Source organism: Cuculus canorus, chromosome 26 (genome assembly GCF_017976375.1).
Source record: "Cuculus canorus isolate bCucCan1 chromosome 26, bCucCan1.pri, whole genome shotgun sequence".
Lineage (NCBI taxonomy): Eukaryota > Metazoa > Chordata > Aves > Cuculiformes > Cuculidae > Cuculus > Cuculus canorus.
Genome location: NC_071426.1, coordinates 2,615,337 through 2,638,115, shown reverse-complemented (window position 1 = coordinate 2,638,115; position 22,779 = coordinate 2,615,337). Strand labels below are relative to the sequence as shown.

The 22,779-nt window shown below is 50.6% G+C and overlaps 2 protein-coding genes across 2 annotated transcripts; both read left to right on the top strand.

Annotated features, from left to right (window-relative positions):
• Nucleotides 1-5,717: 5,717 nt before the first annotated feature.
• Nucleotides 5,718-8,489, top strand: NKX2-6 (NK2 homeobox 6). Its single transcript, XM_054088772.1, has 2 exons — nucleotides 5,718-5,823; nucleotides 7,285-8,489. The coding sequence occupies exons 1-2, from the start codon at nucleotides 5,718-5,720 to the stop codon at nucleotides 8,055-8,057; spliced, it is 879 nt and encodes a 292-aa protein (XP_053944747.1). The 3' UTR covers nucleotides 8,058-8,489.
• A 3,579-nt stretch (nucleotides 8,490-12,068) lies between these two features.
• NKX3-1 (NK3 homeobox 1) lies at nucleotides 12,069-18,047 on the top strand. Its single transcript, XM_009571505.2, has 2 exons — nucleotides 12,069-12,875; nucleotides 15,135-18,047. The coding sequence occupies exons 1-2, from the start codon at nucleotides 12,554-12,556 to the stop codon at nucleotides 15,515-15,517; spliced, it is 705 nt and encodes a 234-aa protein (XP_009569800.2). The 5' UTR covers nucleotides 12,069-12,553; the 3' UTR covers nucleotides 15,518-18,047.
• The last annotated feature ends 4,732 nt before the right edge of the window (nucleotides 18,048-22,779 follow it).

Genomic DNA, 22,779 nt, shown 5'->3' with positions numbered 1-22,779 from the left:
TCCAACCCAAACCATTGCCCGGGCTCTCAGGAGACCTTGAGTCTTCAAGTCCCGTGAAGGAGTTTCTAACCCTCAAGCGCTTCCAATTCACCCACTTGTGCTTTGAAGGAGGCTTTTCCTTTTGGCAACCTTTTAGCTGAAAGCGGAAAATTACACAGCTCACCCTGGGAGCCGATGGCCGTTGTCATTAATCTCGATATTTTTCATTATTACTTTTAAATAAATAAATTCCAAGGAGGACACCACAAACGGGCTGCTCAGCTTGACCTCCAGTCGCTTCGGCACGTATTTCGCTCCGACTCAGGAAGTTGCTCACAGCCAGTTTATGTATTTTAAGGGTGGGTAGATTGACAAATAGGAAATCTATGACATGTAATAGCTGATAACGCAGGATGCGTTTCCCCCTGCCCTGTGAATTATTTGAGGCTGTGTTTTGTTTAAGTGTTAGCATGCCTGGGATTTCAGCGTGTGGCATCCACGGATGACATCAGAGAGAAAGAAATTAAGCAATTCTCCTTATTTTAGGAGCTTATTTACTCCAGATATTTTAAGTTACGCTTTTGGCCTCGTCTCCAAGCGCTCTTTCTTCAGTCTAAATAAATGTCTCCCATTAAAAAGCAAAGCAAAACAAAACAAAACATAAACCCGACAGATGTGGAGAGCCTCGCAGTTTGTTCCAAAGCAAAGCAAAGCACGTTTGCCAGGCCCCAGCCGCCCACTGAACCCAGCTTGTCGAAGGCAGCAATAAAGAACGCTTGCACAGGGCTTGGGCTTTGCAAACCGCGGGGCAGTTTGTGATCGGGATGGATGGAGAGCACGGGGGGAAGGTGGAACCTCTTTGTTTGAAGTGGGGATGTTGAGGTTTGGGGTTCAGGGAGGTGGAATTGGGAGGTTGGGGGATAACGGAACTCAGTTTTTCACCTGATCCCACTACAGGTGTTTTCCCAACACCTCTCCCATGCATCTCCAAGGGCAATGGAAGGTTTTACAACCCATTTGCCCACTGGAAGGCAGGGCAGGATGCACTTTGCAATGCCACTCTGTACCCTGAGCATCAAATTCCCCCTTCCCTGAGGAACATTTGCATCCCAAACACACCATACATTTCCCCCCCCATGGTTCACCTCTCTTTTCCTTGCCATAACCAGTTTTATTTCGGCTTCCACCATGTGCAAAAGCCCCCTCAGCCTCTTTCTCCTGGGGGATAAAACAACCCCTTGGCTTCTTCCCGAATAACTCACCCAGGAGCTCCACGACCTCTCTGGGCAGTGAAGCAGCAGGATGCAGCTGCAGGAAGCCTGAGGATGAGTTTGGGATGCTCCAGCCTTAGTGGGGCTGCTGGGGAGGGGGAGAGGATGTCCTGGGTCCTGCTGGGACTCACTGGGTGCTGCAGAAGATGTGGTGGAAGGGACCAGCGTTGATCACCTGCAGTGCCTCCTGCGCTCTCCTTACTGCCCAGCAAGCTGCAAGGTGATAGACTTCATTTTTTTCTCCTTCCAATTACTTTTCCCAGCTCTGCTCCCTGTCCAAGGCTCTCAGCCACAGCTCTTGTGCCATCTGCTGACCGAAGGCTGTTGGCTCCACTGTCCCACCTCACTGCAGCGCCCGCTTGGCTCGCCTTCACCCACCCTCTCTCCTTTGCCAGCACCCAGGTGCCTCCTGCCCTCTCCTCAGTCCCACTGCCACCTCTTGTCTTGAAAATATCCCTGGAAATTCGGCTAAATCTCAGAAACCCCGAAGGTGAGACAATTCTTCTCCTTGCTCATCCTATCTACAGCCACCCAAGCGGGACCAACAGCAGAGTAGGACGGGGGAAAGTTGCACCACTGCTGCTTTCAGACCTGTTTTCACAGGGAAAGAGGAAAGAAACAGGTGGGTATGGAAAACATCAAGGTATGGAATCATTTAGGTTGCAAAAGGGCTTCAAGATAATTGAGTTTTACTGGAAACCGAACGTTACAAGGTCCAAATGCTGGGAAGAGGCAGCCCAGTAGCTGTAAATTCTCGGTGAGGAGACTCTGTTCTTGCTTAGCACCTTAAACCCAGACGCTGCCACCAGCAGCCGCTCCAGCACAGCTTCTGCATCAGAGCCAGAAAAATCACACATAGAGAAACCCACCTGCCTGCTGCAGACCAAGGGATCTTCATCGAGGAAAGGGTGGGGAGGCCCTGGAACAGGTCACCCAGAGCAGCGGTGGCTGCCCCATCCCTGGAGGGGTTCCAGGCCAGGTTGGATGGGGCTTGGAGCCCCTGATCCAGTGGGAGGTGTCCCTGCCCATGGCAGGGGGTGGGACTGAGTGGGCTTTGAGGTCCCTTCCAACCCAAACCATACCATGATTCTATGCAATACATCGGTGAAGGAGAAGGTAGCCAGCATGGTTTGATGAAGGATGCTCCCTCCAGCTCTCTCATCAGCCAAACACTACCTAGAATGTAATTTTGGGAGTTCAAATTCCCTCCATCCGCCAGCACTGGGGGACGCTGAATTATTCATAACGTTTCACTGAAATAATCCCTTTTAAATATAACTCCCCTGCTTAAAAGACTTTCAACACAGACCGGTATTATTATCTCCTCAGCATGACAGTGCGAAACCCCAAACCTCAGCAATTCCTGTCCTGTATCCACTGCTGTTCCGATCCCCTTTATCAGCTCGGGTGAAGAAGCACAGGGAAGATCTTTCCTCCCTTTTCAGTGCCCAGCTTTGGAGTTTAGAGAAGCAAAGCTGCACATCTCTGGTGTCCAAGCAGAGGGCACTGCTGTCTAATGGTTTGGGCCAGGACTCTGCTGCAGGGCTTGAGTTTAACTCAATCCCAAACTCCTTCTGGCACAGAAAAACCCTCGTGCTAGCAGGTATTTCTGTAGCAGCAGCTGAGGAACCCTCTCTCTATTTCATCCCCTTGATTCCAACAGGTCCCCAAAGATCCAGAAATAAGAGAGAGGAAAACGAGGATTAAAAAAACAGCTCAATGGATCTGGGAATCGTAGAATTACGGAACGGTTTGGGTTGAAAGGGACCTCAAAAAGGATGCAGAAAACCCTTTTACGTTTAGTTTCAACTGCATCAAAGCATCCATAGACTCCTTAGAAATGTCTATACATGCGCTCCTTGCCTGCAACTCCCCACCTCACTCATTATTCCCTTTATTCCCATTATATTCCCATTATTTCTGAGTACTTTAAAACCAAAACCTTGCTGATGTTCCTTCCCTTCTGGCAGGGAAGGAGTGCTTTGGAGGTCCAGCTGTCCCACCACACTCCCAGCAGGCAGAGTCGGATTTCCAGGGCTTCGGATGCTCCTCCGACATCCCGATGCGTCCCACTGATAACTGCCAGAAATCAGATACTTTGGGAGCCACAGTTATGCTGCTGCCATAGAAATCCTCCCATTTAAATGCCCGACGGTGGCTGGAAGTAGCTTTCTCCCTATTTCATCTAACCTAGTTAAAAAGTGGAGTAATGTCCCCGGAGAGGTGTAATAAAATTAACTTGCCAGTCAAAAACAAGATGATGATTTATGATTGTTTGCCATAGATCCTCTTAGTCTCCTTCTCAGAAATCTCCCGGTGGTTTCTCGCTGCGAAAACACTGCGGGTGAGAGCTACCACCCCACAGGAAGGGACGAAGCCCTTAGGGATGGTGATGTTGGTGGCACTGGGAAAGCTCCCATGCGTGGGGCAGGGAGTGGGACCGGCGCTGAGCACTCTCAGCAGTGGGTTTTGGTAGAGAGAAATGGTTTACAAGCCCCATCCAAGCCTGCGGATGCATCAGACGCTCTTTGCTTCTCTCTAAGCAAGGGAGGGCTGGATGCAACCCATGGGGCACACGGAGAGGGATGTGGGGAGCAATGGCCATCGCAGGGCACCGGCTGCCCTGTTTGCCTCCAACTCAAACCACTCGGTGCCTCGCCTCTACGCAGGTCCTGAGAGCCAAACTCCAGCCCCTCTATTAATCTCAGCCGCACAAAGTCATTAGGGGCAGATAAAGCTCCTTACCCCAATTCCTTCCCGCTCGACTCAATCCCAGCCAAGCATTTTACCTTGGCGCCAGCTGCCTCTCACCATCAACAAGCCAAGGTGTAATGTTACTGTCTGTTTGCTCCTGCCTTTTGGTGTTTCCAGTCCCAAACAACTCATTTAGACGTGGCAATGAATCCGGCTGGGCTTTGGGAACGGGACGGAGCCCTGGGCTGTTTGCAGGAGCTCGCTTTGTCCATGGGGACCACGTCGAAGGGATGCAGGGAGCCGCTGTGGTGGCCGGCACAGGGAGAAGGCTCCATCCCGAGGATAGGACCTCAAACCTGATAGGACCAGGAATCTTGGGGTCCGGGAAGCAAGTGTAATAGCAAATAAAATACCTCCAGGTACCCTTTCAGTGTAAGAAAAATCACCCTGAAAAATTCACATTCCTATTGAGGGTAAAGAGAGCAGGATGAGGCCAGCAGCAAGGGATGGCACGACTGGAAACCATCCCAAGGGAGAGTGAGTGCTCTTTAGGGGGGCAACTCAAAAGAAACAGCTTGAGCAGAGCCTGAGCTTTACCACTGCCAAAGGGGTTTAGCAGATGCTGAAGGAGGGCTGCACCGTGGGTCTGTAAAGGCATCACATCATGCTGTGAAAACCTCCCGGGGAAGGTGAGCTCAATGTTTCTCCGGATGTCTTTGCTCGCAATTCCTACTTTACGCTGGAAAATAAAGCAGAGATGTCCCACAGACATGAACGCACGAAGAACTAAGAACACAGACTACAGGGACCAGGAATGAACCCGTGCATTATGAGACGAGGACGGACCTGTGAGCACTTTTCTCCTCAAGCCACTGTATTTATTTTCCCTCCTGTCCCAACCCCTCACTTCCTTGCCTGCGTTGGGGTAGTTTATTTATTCAGCCTCCCCTAACAGTCCAGTTTGGCTATTTCGGTGGTGCGAGAGATACCGACCCAACCCAGACAAAAACTAGCTCTGCTCTGTCAGGGCTATCAGCAAACACCAGCCCGGAGGCCAGCCAGGAATTTTAATTGAAATAGCCGGTCACTGGGCTCAGATAAGGCCCGGCATCACCCCACGGCCAGTGCGGCGCCCCACAGAACCCAGTCCATCTCCCCAAACTGATATGGGGCAACCGCACCCCCACTCCATGCCCTGGGTTGGGGTCTGCCAGCTCAGTGTTCACCCATCAAGGCAGCGCTGGGACAGACTGGGAGGGAACTGGAGCCCAGACCCGCTGTTGGGGGGCAGATCTGGGGGGGGAGCGGAGCTCTCACAGCATCCTCTCCATCCCAGCTCGAAGGAGCTAGGTGGTCTGAGCCCCTTATCAGCCCTTATCTTCCAAAGCCTCTCGCTAATGTGACCTTAATGGAGCTCAAATCAACTAGATTTGTTTTATTGCAGCTTAGCCCAAATCCCCCTCCCCTTCTCACTTCCTCTTGTTTTGGAAACAGAGAGGAGAAGGGGTCTGGCTCCTTCCTTAGGACCTCAAAGCGGGGCAGCACATGGGGAGCCAGAGCATCCCAGGAGGCAGGGAGAGCCCCCCCAGGGACCAATCCACCTTCTCCTGCCCCTCCAAGCCCCAGGGATCTCCCCCCCATCCCTGGCACCAGAGGTAGTCCCGGGGTTTGCCGGAGGGATCAGATCTTGGGAGAGGATCCCAAAGCGCAGATTACTGCTGCGGGCAAGGCAGCTCCAGGTGTCCCCCTGCATCCCACAGCCCCCCACAGAAGATGCTGCCCACCCCCTTCTCGGTGAAGGACATCCTCAGCCTGGAGCAGCAGGACACTGCCGGGGGTGTCCCTGGTCCCCACAGCCCTGGAGAAGAGGATGAGCCAGGTAAGTGACCCATGGAGCAGGGCAGGGGACTCATGGAGATCGGGGGGGGGGGGGACGACCCGTGGAGCTGGGGGGGGACCCATGGAGCTGGAGGGGGGACCCTTGGAGCTGGGATGGGGACTCTTGGAGCTGGCATGGGGACCCTTGAAGCTAGGTGGGACACCCATGGATCTGAGGAGGGACCCTTGGAGTTGGGGGGAGACACCTATGGAGCTGAGGAGGGGACCCTTGGAGCTGGGGGGTGGCACACAGAGCCAGGGGAGACCCCCACAAAGCCGCTTTCGTTCCCCTGGGCTGGAAAAACACAGGGCAGCAGAGGCTCCTGTTGCATCCTCACCTCCCGTTGCATCTTCACCTCCCGTTGCATCCTCACCTCCCGCAACGATTCCTCCGGAGCTGATGTTCCTCGCCACAAGTTTCCTCCTTTTCTCACTTTTTTTTTCCCCCTAGGGTTTGGGTTTTTTGGGGGATTGTTTGGGGCATTTTTTGAGCAGCCCAGCAAGTCCGGAGCATCCTGCATCCCGCATCCCTCCCCGTGCGTCCCCACCGCTCCGACTGCCCTCGGGGAAACGAACCGGTCCGAGGGAGGGGATGGATGGAGCTGGGGTTTTTAATGCTGAAAAAAACCAAATTTCCACTGTTTTCAATGCCACAACCCCTTGTTTCCATGCTCCGTAAATTGTTCCGGGGAACAGCCGTTACCGAAGCACGATGGGGACCAGGGATGTGAAGCACAAGCGGCTGCCGGGGGGGGGTGGATCCATCCCCTCTTCTCCCCGTGGCTAAAATCCGGCAAAGTTTCCTTTCCTCCTGTTTTTATAACGCCCAAGAGCTGCAGAGTGGAGAAACGGGGAAACCAGTAAGAGCAGAGCCTGAGCACTGGGTGGCACTGGGGTACAGAGCCAGAAAGGGCGAGAGGAGCCCAAAGAGGCTGAGATGAGTCCAAGGAGGGTGAGAGGAGCTCAGGGAGAGCTCGCTGCCAGCTTCACCCCTGCAGATAGAGCCCTCCAGCACCCCACTTCCCCGCATCCCCCCACCTCAAACTCCTTGAGCCCCTCCTGCCACTTCCAGGGTTGGGAGTGCATCCCAGGAGCGACCCCAGGCAGGACCCCTGGCCGGCTTGCCCACAACACAGAACCTCAGCTGATTAAAACCAGAACCCACCGCTTCGCATCTTTCCTCCCATCGAACGATTTTCCCTCCTTCGTTCTCACTCCCTTCGTTTTTGCTTAAATTCAGAGAGCTGTGGGATTCCCTTTCCCGTGGAGTGGAGGTATATCCTGCCAAGAGGTCTGACTGCAACCGCTTCCACCCCTCCGGAGCAGGAGGGTGGGGAAGGGGATTTGTGGGCTGGGGTATTCCCCTGGGTGCTCCCTCCTGCCCTGCAGCACCGGCATCATGAAAGGAGGCACTATCCAAAATTCCCACAACAGCCAGGCTTCTAATTCTACCCATAAAAAGGGAATCTTCTTGAATTCTCATTAATCCCAGGAAAATTGATATTAAATTTATTAACCATCAACCCTCCCTTCATCTTTTTCCCAAGGAGCCACATTCCCAATTCAATTCCTTCTTCGGAAACACACACTTACTGGGAACCGGGCTTCGGTTTAACTTCGATTTGGGTTTTTCTCACCTCAGGAAAATGTTTTCTTGCCCACTCTTTCGAAGCAGATGAGAGGAAAACCAACCCCTGCCACCACCCCAAGCAGCGCCAGCGGAGAAAACCCCGAGTTCTCTTCTCCCAAGCTCAAGTGTTTGAACTGGAACGGCGATTTAAGCAGCAGAAATACCTTTCCGCTCCGGAAAGGGAACACCTCGCCAGCGTGCTCAAGCTCACCTCCACGCAGGTGAAAATCTGGTTCCAGAACCGGAGGTACAAATGCAAGAGGCAAAGACAGGATAAATCCTTGGAGATGGCTGTTCACCCATTGCCACCGCGGAGGGTGGCAGTGCCTGTGCTGGTCAGGGATGGCAAACCTTGCCTTGGGCGCTCCCAGCCTTATCCAACCCCGTATGGCATCACCGCCAGCCCTTACGCCTATAGCTCCTACTACAGTGCCTATAGCAGCAGCCCGTACGGCGGCAGCTACAGGGGGGGCTACGCTGGGGTGTCCTCCAACGCCACCTCCAGCTGCCCCACCATGAACGTGAGCTTGGGCATGGCCAACGCCGTTCACCAACCACCCTCGTGCTCGCAAGCCACCGCGCAAGCAGGAATCAGGGCTTGGTAGATGGCCATGGAGCTCAGGACCTCTCGAAAAGAGCTGAAGAACGCCATCTCCACCCCAAAGCTCAGGCTTCATTGGGACAGGAGATGAATCTAGAGGGTTTCTGCCACCCCGGACAGTGGGATGACTCCAGAGCATCCATCCCTCATGCAGTCACGTCTCTGCAAGGGTGTGACAGGAGAGATGGGGACGCTGCTGCTCCAGCACAGTGATTTCAGGGACCCAACGGCTGAGGGCATCTATTTATTTAACCACAAGCATTTTGCAGTCTGCCCTTCCCGCTCCCAGAGTGTTTGCTCCTCCGGGACGTCAGTGCGAGGCCACCAAGAGTGATGAATGTGGCTTTTCTTCCTAAGGACAACTGGCAAACTCTGTGCACACCACTTGGCCATTCACGTTTTTATGAATGCTATTTAATGCTTTCAGTTCCTCTTATTTTTAAGATACATTTCTCATTTATATTCTTTATATCTTCCCAGCACAGGCGTTTATGTCTGCCTTTATTGTTAATATTTGAAAATAAAAACCAAATTGGCCAAATTGTGTGTTTTATAGATGATAGAATTGCCAAGGTTGGAAAAGCCCTCGAAGCTCTAACCGTCATCCCAACCCATCGCAAAGTGCCACGTCTACACATTCTTTGAGCCCCTCCAGGGATGGAGACTCCACCACTGCCCTGGGCAGCCTGGTCCAAGGCTTCACCACTCTCTCAGTAAAGAATTTTTCCCCAATATCTAATCTAAACCTCCCCTGGTTCAAATTGAGGCTATTTCCTCTTGTTCCTTGGGAGAAGAGCCCAGCACCCACCTCACCACAACCTCCTCTCCGGGAGCACAATGAGGTCTTCCCTCAGCCTCCTCTTCTCCAGGGTCAACAGCCCCACGTGCCTCAGTCGCTCCCAGAACCTTCCAGACCCTTCTCCAGCTCTGTTCCCTTCTCTGGGCACACTTCAGCCCCTCAACATCCTTCTTAAAGAGTGGCCCAAAACCAAATCCAGGGTTCGAGGTGCAGCCTCACCAGCGCCAAGTCCAGGGGCACAATCCTTTCCCTATTCCTTCTGGCCATGCCATGGCTGATCCAAGCCACGATGCTCAGTTGTCCCTCATTCTCCATTCCTCGCTTGGTGTTTTGACTTCTCCCACCTACAATTCGCATTCAAGCCACGAAATCTGATCCAAAGGAAATAAATAAATAAATCCTAATACTAATAATTAACCCAGAAAGTTAATTGTCTTGTAGTCCAAGCTGTGGATCTCCCAAGGTTTAGCCTCTTCCCTTACTCTTGGCAAGTGTTTCCAGCTCTCTGTCTCTATTTCCTTACTGGGAAAACTGGTTTGCAGCTACATTGAGGGGCAGCTCCGTGGTTATGGGATCACTTGATGGGTTGGTGTCATCCGAATTACATCAATACCACTTATGCGGAGCAAAAGGTGCAGGATCCCGAAATCAGGATCCATCGGCATCAAGTGCTTTGCTGGATCAAAGGGCTCTGTATGTATTTATACATATATATATATATATTTATGAAACGCAGGAGGGATGAATGCCATTGCAGTGTCCCAGGGCAGATCAGAGAGAAGCAGAGCCACATCCCAAGCAACCAGCATAAATCCATGGCCTCACACTTACAGAGTGAACACAGAGCCCTCATTAGACCAATCCACTCATCAGACCAACTGTCACCCCCACTGCAGCCTTTGCTTGTATCGGGGACGGGGGAAAAATACACCCAGAGGTCAATACTGGATGCAAAATGTTGGTTTAACAGAGATCTTTCCACCACAATGCCAAGTGAGAAATCCAGAGAGCAACCTGCATGCAACTCCCACCACACAGGACTGGGAAAATCCCCGTCCTCGCTCCAGGCTGCTGTCTCCTCCTCATCACTCCATTCCCAACAGCTTCTTATCCTACCAGCGTTGGGCTAAAAGAGACGTGCAGGAGGCAATTAAGCTTTTATCTCTAATCCCACTCGGCCCCATCACTCCGACGTTCACTCACTTCCCAAATGGGACATCCCTGACAGCTAAATCGAACCAGAAAAACCCTCTCGGTGAGATAGCCGGCTTGTCATCCCACCAATTCCGAGGCTTTGCAACTCTGCCAAGACCCTGGAAATGACGGGTTAGGTTGACAACCAAGCTGGGTGCTGCCCCTTCTCCTCCCCTTCATCCATCCACACTCACTCAGGGATATCTCCCAATCTCAGCTGAGTCTAGGGGACTCAAAAAGGTCCTTGGACCGGGAAATGCTGCCGGCATCAGGAAAACAGCATTCCCAGCACACGGACTCGCCTGCAAGTCTTTACAATATCAAGGGTTTTTTCCTTTGAGGTCCAAGTATTGAATCACAGAATGATTTGGTTTGGAATGGACCATGAAGGTCATCCAGTCCAACCCCCTTCCAGTGAGCAGGGACACCTTCAGTGAGGCAAATCGCATGGAATTCCCCCCAAATCAACACAGAAATCAAAGAAGGCAGCTGCTACCCTTCCCAGCTGAGAAAAAAAAGCACCAGAGAATGGGAATAATGAGCTCTGAAGGCATCATTTATGCCCTTCCATGTGTTTTGGAGGGGTTTCCCAGAAGCCTGGTTCCCATAGGGTCAGGATGCCCTTAAAATGTTGGTGTTTGCTACATCCTCGCTGTCACTCACCTCTCCAGATGTGAAGGGGAGGGTTAGAGGACCGATGGCCACGGCACGGCTGCAGTAATACTCTTGGGCTCCAATTCATAGACTCATGGAATGGTTTGGGTTGGAAGGGACCTCGAGACCCAACCAGTTTCATTCCCTGCTATGCGCAGGGACACCTCCCACCGGATCAGGGGCTCCAAGCACCATCCAACCTGGCCTGGAACACCTCCAGGGATGGGATGATTTCCTTATAAATCCTCCCAAATCGATTTCTTGGACTAAAGGAGTTAAATGAGGTTGAATTATTGAAGCTACAAAAGTTTTCCAAGCGTGCAGTGAAGATGAGGGATATTTTCCAGACCAGGAGCATCAGCAGGTTAAAGAAGGAGAGAAAAGGACAGGTTGAAAGCAGGATTTGGGACACGTCTGCACAACCTGCTCTGGGCTCAGGCTGCTGTAACCAAACACCCTCCTATAAAATCAACAAAGACCTCAGGGGATCTCAAGGAAATGTATTGTTTCCCTTTTTAAGGTGCAAAAAAAAACCCCACACCTGGGCTTTTCGGTTGAAGAAGAGGGGCTGGGCTTGAGTAAAGGGAGGGATCAGTGTTACATTATTCCGAGAGCAAAAGGAGTTTGCAGACAGCAGGGCTGCAGGGGTCATTGTTTGGATCCATACATCGCTCAGAGGGTGCCTGCAGACCCCAAGGATGCTCCTCATCTGCATCCACAGAGCTGAATCCCTCTCCCACAGGGGCTTCTCCACCAGATTGCTTTGCCTTCTGATGGGACAAAGTGATTTTTTAACCTGGGAGGGGGGTCACAGTTATTAGAGTGGTGAGTTGTTGTCAAACAGAAACTCTAGAAGAACAACTGCAAACGAAGTGGATACTCTTGAAAATATTCTTAACGAAAAGCTCCATTCGTGGTTTTTCTTGGAACCAGGAAGGTTTGGCTCTTTTTTGGGTGCCTTTGAACACGGGGCTTTGCACGGAGGGGTATAAAGGCACTAAGGCTTCTTAAATAAATGCTGTCCTGTTTCACAGCTGGTGGAGGAATTAGCCTGAAAGTTAGGCTTAAATTTTCACGTGAACCTCCTGCCCCTTTCTGTGCAAGCGTTTGCCTCCGGAGCCGCTCTCCCTGTCTGTTATACCTTAGCTTTCATTTTAAACCTCTCGTTAGAGCAGCTTTGCAAACCTGGTGAAAATGCTTTTGACATTTCACCCTGTTTTTCAATAAACAAAAAGGGCGTCAAAGTGGAAGGGTTTGGAAAAAAAGCCTCAAATTCTTAAAAATACACAAAAAAAAGAAAAAAAAAAGACCCCAACCATTAATTTTCTTTTTTTTTTCCCCCCAAGATCAGCATTTTCCCAAAGACCTCCAGGGTTTACCCTGGGACATAAATGATTTCCATAAGTAAGAGCAAGCAGAGCATCGTCTCGCTGGGAGAGGGATAGTGGATGCAGAAGCTGTCCCATCACAGAGCATCTCTCCAAGGCAGCGATGCTGCTCCCCTCCTCCTCTCACCAAAACCCCCACCCTGGGAGTATCTCAATTCCCAAAAAAAAATGAAGGTATAAGAGCTCAGGGGTGATTTGCCTGCAAAGGAGCAACAGGCAGGCAAAGGAGGAGGAGGAGGCTGGCGTTTGGCTGTGATCCCATGGATCAGCGAGGAAGGGCGTCGCGGGGAAGAGGGAGCAACAATCAGCGAGAAAACCCGCAGCGAGCCAAGAGACAACCGAAGGGCGTAGACTCCTGCCAGGGATCTCCAATCAGGCCTGGGAGGCTTGGCTGCCTGCCGGATAAATGTAGAGCCGGGAGGGTGAGGAGACAGCGTTCTTCTGGGCAGCGAGAGGAAGAGGAGGATGAGTGCCGGGGTGTTCCCCGCGAGGAGGCAGAGGGCCCCCAGCAGCACCCAAGCAGGGATGAACTGGACTCCGACAGCACCCCAGCAGACCATGCCCATCCCCTCCAAGCCCCTAACATCCTTCCTTATCCAAGACATCCTCTGGGATGGGGCGGAGAGGAGACCACAGCCTGAAGAGAGCAAGAGCGGAGCGTTTGGAAGCCCAGAGGATAAGGAGAAGGAGGGAGTCACGGCAGAGGGCAGCTCAGCCCCAGGGCACCTTCCAAGGAGCCTTCATCCCCCTGGAGCATCCCGAGGGACACCCCACAAGGCACATGCAGGTAAGGGGGTGGAAGGTCTCAGCTGAGCCTTTTGGATCAGCAGTATCAGCCAAGAAGGATCCAGGCTGGCTGCTTCGAGCACCTCAGAGCCAAATAACCCATTCTTTGAATCCCAGGGAATAGCTGTGCTTTAGCGGTGGAGAAGTAAAAGAAATAGCAGCTGCGTGCAAACCAGGCGCTTCAAAGATCTCAAAGGATGGAATCTGCCTAAAATGCCATTTAAAAAAGACCCAGGCGATGGATTTCATAGAATGGTTTGGGTTGAAAGCGACCCTAAAGCCCATCCAGTTCCACCCCCCGTGCATCTCTGTGATACCTCGGCAAATAAAGCTCCCTTTTAACGCAGGTCCCCAGCAAAGGCACCTATGGTTATACCACATTTCTTGGCGTCGCTTAGAGTTGCGAAAGAGAAAAGAAAAGAATTCTTTTCCAACACTTTCTAGCTGCCGCCTGCTTTAAGCAGCAGATTTCCCATTTCTGAGTTACCCTCTGTAGCCGGAGGACAAAAACTTGTTTTCTTTGGGGATCAGGGTTTTCCCAGGGGCACGATGCTTTCACCTATGGGCTGAGCTCCTCGGTGCTCAGATCTGGGGGGGGTCTTTACAAAGTTCTCAGGTTGAATTTATGCTGTTTGCAGCAGGACTCAGCTTCCACGGGTGCTCAGCCCCGAATTTCTTAGGGTTTTTCTGCCTTTACTAATTAACAACCCTGCTCCTCTTCCCACTACACTCCCAGCACCTCTTAAGAGTCTGCAACCACGAAATCCGTTGCAGGGAACATCATTTCACTGCAGGAGCGAAGCTCACTCAGAAACAAATTCTTTTAAGCTCTTGTCTGCAGTAGCACAAGCCCGATCGGCACTGCCGGAGGAGACTCAGCCATTCCTTGCCCAAACAACCCTGAGCTGAGCTGCAACAGCCAAAAAAGCAATTTAGAACTCTCTAGTGACCAGCTCGTTCTTGCTAAGAGAGCCCTTGCCAGGGGAATTTTGGCTTTACAATTCAATTCTATTAAAAGACGCTTCTACTTAAAAGCAAATTCAGCAACAGGCACCGGGCTTATTGTATGAAAAATCATTAAAAGTCATACTGAATCTCCCAGAAAGTGAAATCCCAGGCTTTCGGTGAGATGACCATGATTTACATAAGCTGGGAATGAAGCCCGTTGCATTCTGTTCACATCTTAAGAAAAGATACTAAGAAACGACTAAAGGGGGGGGAAAAATTAGCCTATTTTTATCCCAAGCTGAGGAACACGCAGAAAAGAACTAATTGCATAAATAAATGAACTTAAGAAGTCTTAACAGGTACAGGTGATGCTTCCCAAGGAGCACAGAACCTTTCTGGTGACCAAACGATGCCGCAAGAAATAAATAGGAGGCAAAAACTGCGGTGCTGCTTTGGAGTTCGGATTCAAGTGCAGCTCTGCAGCCCTTAGGTGTAATAAAGGTTTAAAAATCTGCCCTAAAATTTCTTGGCGCAGCCTTAGAGTCATGAAAGAGAGGAGAAAGGAGTTTATTTTCCATATCCTGAGGACAGAAACTTGTTTTCTTCAGGGATCAGGATTTTCCCCTAGGCACAAGGGAGAGGAGTGAAGTGCATGATAGTATGAATTCTGCAATAAATATCTCAGGAGCTGTCGATGCCATAGTGTTTGCACCAAAAGTACCGTGAGGTTTGAGGCAGAGCTCCACCAGCATCTCAAAATATCCCTTTCTGCATTATTTCAGACCCTTGAATGTATGTTTGTACTCAACGCGTGCGTCTATGAATTAAAAAAGAGTGATTTAGGGAGGAAAAACTCCCTTAAATGACTTTAAGATGGTCTTCACTCCCCTCAATGAAAATATTTCCAAGATAACATCATAGAATCATGGAATGATTTGGGTGGGAAGGGATCTCAAAGCCCATCCAGTCCCACCCCTGCCATGGGCACGGACACCTCCCACTGGATCAGGGGCTCCAAACCCCATCCAACCTGGCCTGGAACCCCTCCAGGGATGGGGCAGCCACCACTGCTCTGGGCGACCTGGGCAAAATCCTCATCATGAAGAATTTCTTCCTAAGATGTGATCTCAATCTCCCCTTTTTCAGCTGAAAACCATTCCCTTCATCATATTCCTGCCCTGAAGTGTGCAGCAATAGGATGAATGGTAATGGTTTTATAACAAAAATATGAATATTTTGTTTTCTGGAAGGGAAAAAGCAATCGATTCGGGCTTTTTCCAGGCAGATAAATCTCATCTCTTTCCTCCCACAGATGCCACAGCGGAGACCTACCTGTCAGAATGTGCCCAGCACCCCCCCAAGCAGGCGAAGCGCTCGCGGGCGGCGTTCTCCCACACCCAAGTCATCGAATTAGAGCGGAAATTCAGCCACCAAAAATACCTCTCGGCACCCGAGCGTGCCCACTTGGCCAAAAACCTGCACCTCACCGAAACCCAGGTGAAAATCTGGTTCCAGAACAGGAGGTATAAAACCAAGAGGAAACAGGTCGCCTCGGAAATCAGCAGATTGGACACGCGGCTGGTGGGGCAGAAAGCGGCTGAGATGCCCGGAGCATCGCTCCTGGCGCTGCGGGGTGGTTGGCAGTACCTGCCGTGCCTCTACTACCTGAATGGCTGGAATCCCTCCTGGTGGTAACTGCTTTTTTTTTTTTTTTTAAGCAGAAAGCATCTTTTTCTCTTAAAAATGTGGGGGTTTTAATACTGCATCGCTCTTTCTAGTGCTTATTAGGAGAGGAAGACTGCATTCACCGTAACGATCAGCATCTTCCAGTTGCCTCACAAGCCTCTCTTGTTGCTAACAGTAAAAAAACAAAGAAAAAGCCAAAAAAAAAAAGATTTTAAGAGTGTGTAAATCAGAGAGCTTGATAGCAGCCTGATCTAGTGGGATCTTCCTGCCCATAGCAGGGAGGTTGGAACTGGATGATCTTTAAGGTCCCTTCCAACCCAAACTATGCTAAGATTCTGTGGTAGCACTGATCTGATGCCAATCTGCAGCCGGAAAACATTGCAGGTTCTTTCAGGAACAGAAAGGGATGCTTTGCCCAGAGCGGTGGTGGCTGCCTCACCCCTGGAACCATTCAAGGTCAGGTTGGATGGGGTTCTGAGCAACTTGATGTGGTTGAAGATGGCCCCGATCACTGCAGGGGGGGTTGGACCGGATGACCTTTATGGTCCCTTCCAATCCAAACCATTCTATCCAGCCACAGAGACAGCGATCGCTCCCCTCTGTCCCTCCTACATCGTCTTTGCCCCTTGCTGAGGGGGCAAAAAGCAAACTGAGCATCCTGCGTTGGCACCAACACAGCCCCAGCTCAGCCACTGGGGCCACCAACCGTTGCATGAGCTAAAAATTAAGCTTAAAAGAACAAAAAAAGGCCAAAAAATATTGCATTTCTGTCATTGATAGCATCGCTGGTTGTGGTCCCAGAGGGATCTTAGAGCCCCACACACAAAATTTCTGCATTCTGTAAGGCAGGACAACAACCTCCACCTGGGGCAACGCGCTTTTAGGGAGGATTAAACCCCTTTCTGCCATGAGCATCAACAAATTAAGTGCCTGATGGCCACAGAGCTGCAACCAGGGAGCAGGTTTCATAGAATCGTAGCATGGGTTGGGTTGGAAGGGACCTCAAAGCCCATCCAGTCCCCCCTCCTGCCATGGGCAGGGACACCTCCCACTGGATCAGGTTTCTCATAGCCTGGTTTGTCATTACCTGAGCTCAGGTGGCCGCCCCAGCTTAACCCCCCCCACAACCTCATCCCTTGCCGCGATATCAACTGCCACTGCCGGTGCCTTAAGAGCCTTGAGAAACCAAACCAGAAAGCCTCGGGAACACGGACAATAGCGCAATGACAGATGAGTTTTGCATATCCGGGTGTTGACGCCGTTTGAACGTTCCCGTCTAAGCTATTGAAAATAGCAACAGCTCCTCGTTCAAGGCTGCCATCAGCTTTCAACGCAGCAAATTCCCTCTTTGAGAGTGAAATCAGCCCATTTCCTAACGCAGGGTAGCAAGAGGGTGATAACTTTGTAATGACTTTTAATGAGATGACAACTACTTGCACTAGCAGATTAGCAAATATTTAGTTCTTCTATAACAAATCATACTTAAAACTTTCATTTTCGCCAAGTCCATGGGAGAGAGTGTAGAAATAAATGTGATTTCTGAGAGGAAACACCTCAACCGCTGTTTCTCAGCTTGCGTGAGCCCTGCGGGAGCAAATTTAACCTTCTGAAACAAAAATACACAGAGTTTTTTTCCCTCTCCAGAAATGTGCCTGTGTTTCTGAAAGAGAATTACAAACCCCAGTGGTCCGGTTCCCTCCTGCAGGAGGGAAATGCAGGTGATTAGATGACAATAAGAAGCTGCTTAGAGCTGTCTCGGTTAATAAGATTGTTTGGGAAAGGATCTTTTGGCTTTCTAATAGATCCACATCCTGCAAGGTCCCACGTGGAGCTGCTCTGGGTACGTGGAGAAGGCAAAGCTAAGGGGAAGGGAGGATGGGGAGAGGAGAACGCGCAAACTGAACCCCTTTGTGGCGCAGATATTCAGCTGCTCTCGTTATCAAAGCTGTTCGCTCAATTTGGAGGACGCTCGGTCTTTCTAATTGTCTGGAAGTGACCTCTAATATCTGGAGATAACATTTTTCTTCCAGCTCCTGCTCTCCACTGCTGCGCGTCCCCCAGCCTGTTCTCCCGCAGCCGACACTCCGGGAAGAAGGTCACCTTCTTCCACTGTTGCAAAGTGTTTCAACCCCAGCCCTGCTGCTCATCCACTTTGCACTTTGCTTATCTGCTGCTTTGGAACCGAACAAAAAGTCCCTTATGGTCTCAAAGCCAAGCCCACGCTCGCATCCACAGGGAGCGGAGGTTGTGCTGAACTCCCATGGGGTTATCCGGACCCTTGGGATCATAGGATGGTTTGGGTTGGAAGGATGCTGCTTAAATTAAGGCAGAGATGCTATATTTGCACTAAATACACTGGATTAGCAGCTTCTGAGTAGGATCCTGGAGCATCCAGGATATCCAGCTCCTGAATAGCATCCTATAGCTGCTCCTGAATAGAATCCTTGGAGCATCCAGGATATCCAGCTCCTGAATAGCATCCTATAGCTGCTCCTGAATAGAATCCTTGGAGCATCCAGGATATCCAGCTCCTGAATAGCATCCTTGGAGCATCCAGGATATCCAGCTCCTCAAAAGCATTCCATAGCTGCTCCTCAATAGAATCCTTGGAGCATCCAGGATATCCAGCTCCTCCAAAGCATCTTATAGCTGCTCCTCAATAGAATCCTTGGAGCATCCAGGATATCCAGCTCCTGAATAGCATCCTATAGCTGCTCCTGAATAGAATCCTTGGAGCATCCAGGATATCCAGCTCCTTAAAAGCATCTTATAGCTGCTCCTGAATAGAATCCTTGGAGCATTCAGGATATCCAGCTCCTCAAAAGCATTCCATAGCTGCTCCTCAATAGCATCCTTGGAGCATCCAGAATATCCAGCTCCTCAAAAGCATTCCATAGCTGCTCCTCAATAGCATCCTTGGAGCATCCAGGATATCCAGCTCCTCAAAAGCATTCCATAGCTGCTCCTCAATAGCATCCTTGGAGCATCCAGGATATCCAGCTCCTCAAAAGCATTCCATAGCTGCTCCTCAATAGAATTCTTGGAGCATTCAGGATATCCAGCTCCTGAACCGCATCCCATAGCTGCTCCTGAATAGAATCCTTGGAGCATCCAGGATATCCAGCTCCTCAACAGCATCCTATAGCTTCTCCTCAATAGCATCCTTGGAGCATCCAGGATATCCAGCTCCTGAACAGGGGTTAGAGCGTGTGCTTTGCACCGACGGCAGAAGAGCAGCAGGGACGGGCATCTTCTGCTGGGAAGGACTGAATTGGGCTGGGACAATAAGATGTAAACTGAAAACGAGCTATAAACTCAACTTCTTGGATGCTTCTTTGGGAAAACGTTTCTGTCAGCTGCTTTTATTTCCCCCGCGGATGGTTTACAAGCAGTAAAATACCTTTGTTGGTTCAACACCCGACAGCTTACACTTAACTCTGCTGGTATAAAGCAAATAGTTGCTATTTTTTGTACATATTTTTGATACTATCTTACCTGATGTGCAGTGTCCTTTGGAATAAAAACTGCAGAGTCTTTATTAAAAGCAAGCTTCCCCTGTGGGGTTTTTTTTTGCCATGGGTTTGGGCTTTTGTTTTAATCCCTGTTTGTGCCACAAAATCGTGGAGTGGGTGGGAAGGGACCTCAAAGCCCATCCAGTTCCACTCCCTGCCATGAGCAGGGATGCCTCCCACTGGATCAGGGGCTCCAAACCCCATCCACCCTGGCCTCAAGAACACCAGCAAATCAAGGAAGAGAAACTGGAGTGACCAAAACATTGTATTGGTTGCTCCTCATCCGAAATGCCCGCGACTGTTCGCCCAGCACCAGGTTCTCACACGAACAACTGCGACAGATGCTGCCCTCGAGAGAGTTTTGCACAATGAATTGTCACAAGCACCAATTTAACGGGTTTTGCGGGTGGTAAATCATCATTCATCGCTATTTCTAAGTGCTCAGCACCAAACGCTGCTCCATCACTCAGCCACTCACATATAGAAAGCCACTGAGCACCCATTCACTCTCCCACATGCATGAAACAGGTGACTATTGCCCCAAAATAAAAGTTTATATCATGAAATACTTTCTCTATCGACCCCAAATTACCCGTAATCCCACAATTTAAACACAATTCCAGGGGCTTCCAGAGCTTTCCTCTACGTGAACTGATCCCAGTTTTAATTTCAGCCCCTGCCTTCCAGTTCTGCAACCACATCAGAGCAATCAGGGGCAGCTCTGGGCTCCAGAGGACCATAATAAGGAGGATTCATCCCGGGAGCCATCGGTGCGAGCGTTTTCCCCTCATACAGAGGCAGAGAGGGACTGACCTTGGGTCACAGCCTGCCCATGCACACCCTCCCTCGCCTCTGCTGTTGGCAGCAGCAACTTTTCCTGCACTGAAAGGGAGCTGAAATACCATTATTCCCCCCCTCAATTGTGTCTTTTAGTAGCTTTAAAATTCAAAAATAAAAAAACGAAAGCCAAAGCAGGCAACAAGAGGGTAAAAATGGGATTTCAGGGGAGCTCCCGTTGCCTTGGGAGGCTGGTGCTGGATGCTCAGCAGCTAAACCCTCAGGTAGATGCAGCTCACCAGGCTCCATCGCCTTCACTTGGAGGTTTCGTGGAGGGGAACAACAGCTCCTGGACATGGGGTGACCCTTTGTGAGAGGCAGGGACAAGCAGTGGTCCCCGCAGCCTGGAGAAGAGGAGGCTGAGGGGAGACCTTATTACTCTCTCCAACTCCCTGAAAGGAGGTTGTGGAGAGGAGGGAGCTGGGCTCTTCTCCCAAGGGACAGGACAAGAGGGAATGGCCTGAAGCTCCGTCAGGGGAGGTTCAGGTTGGATATCAGAAAAAAATTCTTCACAGAAAGAGTCATCGGGCACTGGAACAGCTGCTCAGGGAGGTGGTCGAGTCCCCTTCCCTGGAGGTGTTTAAGGAACGGGTGGATGAAGTGCTGAGGGACATGGTTTAGGGAGTGTTAGGAATGGTTGGACTCGATGATCCAATGGGTCCTTTCCAACCTGGTGATTCTGTGATTCTGTGACTGGAAGTCCATTCTCCTCCTGCCGCACTAATCCTGTTGCTCAAAGGATCTGCCCTATTCCTAACCCAAACCAAAAGCCTCCTGCACGCCAAAGCCCATGGGTTTTGCAGCGTGAGCATCTGCCAAAGCAGGTTCTGGGGCTGAAATCGATGCCGGTTGGAGGCAGGGATGCAGGCAGCAGCTCCTGCTCCTTCCCAGCCTCTGCCATGGAGAAGCATCTCAGCTGGCTCAGCCCTGCCCTCCCTCCTCTACTCCCAACCCTTTTCTCTGCAACGGTTTCGTTATGGACAGAGGAGAGACTTCCAGTTGGTTTTTCCTTTTCCCTTCCAAGCGCAAAGCACGAGGACGAAAAGAAAAGGCTGTACCCTTCGGATAACCAAACCATCCGAGAGTGTTAAAAGCATTAATCACAACAAAGGAAACGACATGCCAGGCTTTCCCAGTGATAAATATCCCCTTGATTAACACAGAAGAGAAAACTCCCACCCTAAATAGGGAAACGTGGAGTTTTAATCAGCCTTAACGAAGCAGAACTCCTGTTTGGATACAACTAGGAACAGAAAGCATCATTTAATGTCTGTCAATTGGTGTCACGCTCCGCCGCTAGCGTATCCATCAAGATTAAATTGTGTCTAACACTGACATAACATTTACACTTGTTTGTGCCAAAGCATTCATTTCAAGCTAAAAAAAAAAAAGAAAGAAAAAGAAGAAAAAAGGGCTGCCTTTGGATAATGTAACTGTTGACTAACATTTGCATGCAATAAACCACATACTTGGCAAGAACTCCCAGGGCTGGAGCCAAGAAAAATCTTCAGCTTGACCTACACAACATTTGCAAACCAGAGCAGTGGGAACGATTTCGCTACACGGAGCTAAACAGGGGGTGGGAAACGCAAGGACATCCCAAGCACCAGGCTTCATCGGACCAGTGTTCCCCTTCTCCCTCAGTTTTGGTACCCATTTATTAGAAAGATGCTTTGGAGGGAAGCGCAGAAAAACTTGGAGCAAAGGAGCACTCAGATTTGCATTTTGGGGAGCGCGGATGCTTCCCAAAGAGAGGCAAGCTAAACCGTAAAGCAAAAGGATTGAGAGGTCTTAAAAACCCTTGAGGATTCTCACTATTTACTGTTCTTATTGTGGATGCTCTTGTCATCTGCAGGAAACCTTCTGGGGAGACCTTAGAGCAGCTTCCAGTGCTGAAAGGGGCTCCAGGAAAGCTGGGGAGGGGCTCTGGATCAGGGAGGGCAGGGAGAGGATGAGGGGGAACGGTTTAAATCTGAAAGATGGGAGATTGAGATGAGATATCAGGAGGAATTATTTTCCCTGGCCCAGGTTGCCCAGAGCAGTGGTGGCTGCTGCATCCCTGGAAGGGTTCCAGGCCAGGTTGGATGGGGCTTGGAGCCCCTGATCCAGTGGGAGGTGTCCCTGCCCATGGCACGGGGTGGGACTGGATGGGCTTTGAGGTCCCTTCCAACCCAAACCACACTGGGGAACGAAAAGGAAAGGGGGCACTTGATGGACAAGTTGAGGGGCAAATTGGACTTGAGGATCTTGGAGGTCTTCTCCAATCTTAACGATTCCATGAGATGCGGCAAAATGCAGCTTTGCAGACTGTCGTTCCCATGGGAAACTCTCTTGCTGCCTCTCACAAAAATCCAAGCACATTCCTCCTCTTTCTTCTGTTCTGGTCTGGGCACCATTTATTAAGAGCAGTCAAAGGCAGAGAGGAATCCACAGCAAAGAGCCCTGGAAGTGCTTCCAAAGCCGTCTGCCTGCGGTAATTTATGGCAGACCTCTCACAGAAGGGAAAGTCGTGAGATAAGACAAGTATTTTTACAGGAAAAGGAGTTAGGAGCGAAGCATATATGGATGGGTTCGTGTTGAGACGCTCCAGTCTTGGAAGAAAAAGGAAACAGGGCAAAGAAAAAGGACTTTGAAGTCAGGTACAGGGTGTCCAAGCCGACAGGCTCTGGGGTACATGGAATCATAGAAAGATAGAATCGTAGAATAGTCTGGGTTGGAAGGGACCTTAACGATCATCCAGTTCCACCCCTGCCATGGGCAGGGATACCTCCCACTGGATCAGGGGCTCCAAGCCCCATCCAACCTGGCCTGGAACCCCTCCAGGGATGGGGCAGCCACCACTGCTCTGGGCAACCTGGGCCAGGGCCTCATCACTCCGTGGTGAAGAAATTATTCCTAATGGCTAGTCTAAATCTGCCCCTC

What these genes read in the sequence shown, in the direction of transcription:
- NKX3-1 (XM_009571505.2), top strand. Translation starts at nt 12,554, where the DNA reads ATGAGTGCCGGGGTGTTCCCCGCGAGGAGGCAGAGGGCCCCCAGCAGC. An exon ending in ACCCCACAAGGCACATGCAG is followed by an intron (nt 12,876 to 15,134) that starts GTAAGGGGGTGG and finishes TTCCTCCCACAG; the next exon opens with ATGCCACAGCGGAGACCTAC.
- NKX2-6 (XM_054088772.1), top strand. Translation starts at nt 5,718, where the DNA reads ATGCTGCCCACCCCCTTCTCGGTGAAGGACATCCTCAGCCTGGAGCAG. An exon ending in TGGAGAAGAGGATGAGCCAG is followed by an intron (nt 5,824 to 7,284) that starts GTAAGTGACCCA and finishes ACCCATAAAAAG; the next exon opens with GGAATCTTCTTGAATTCTCA.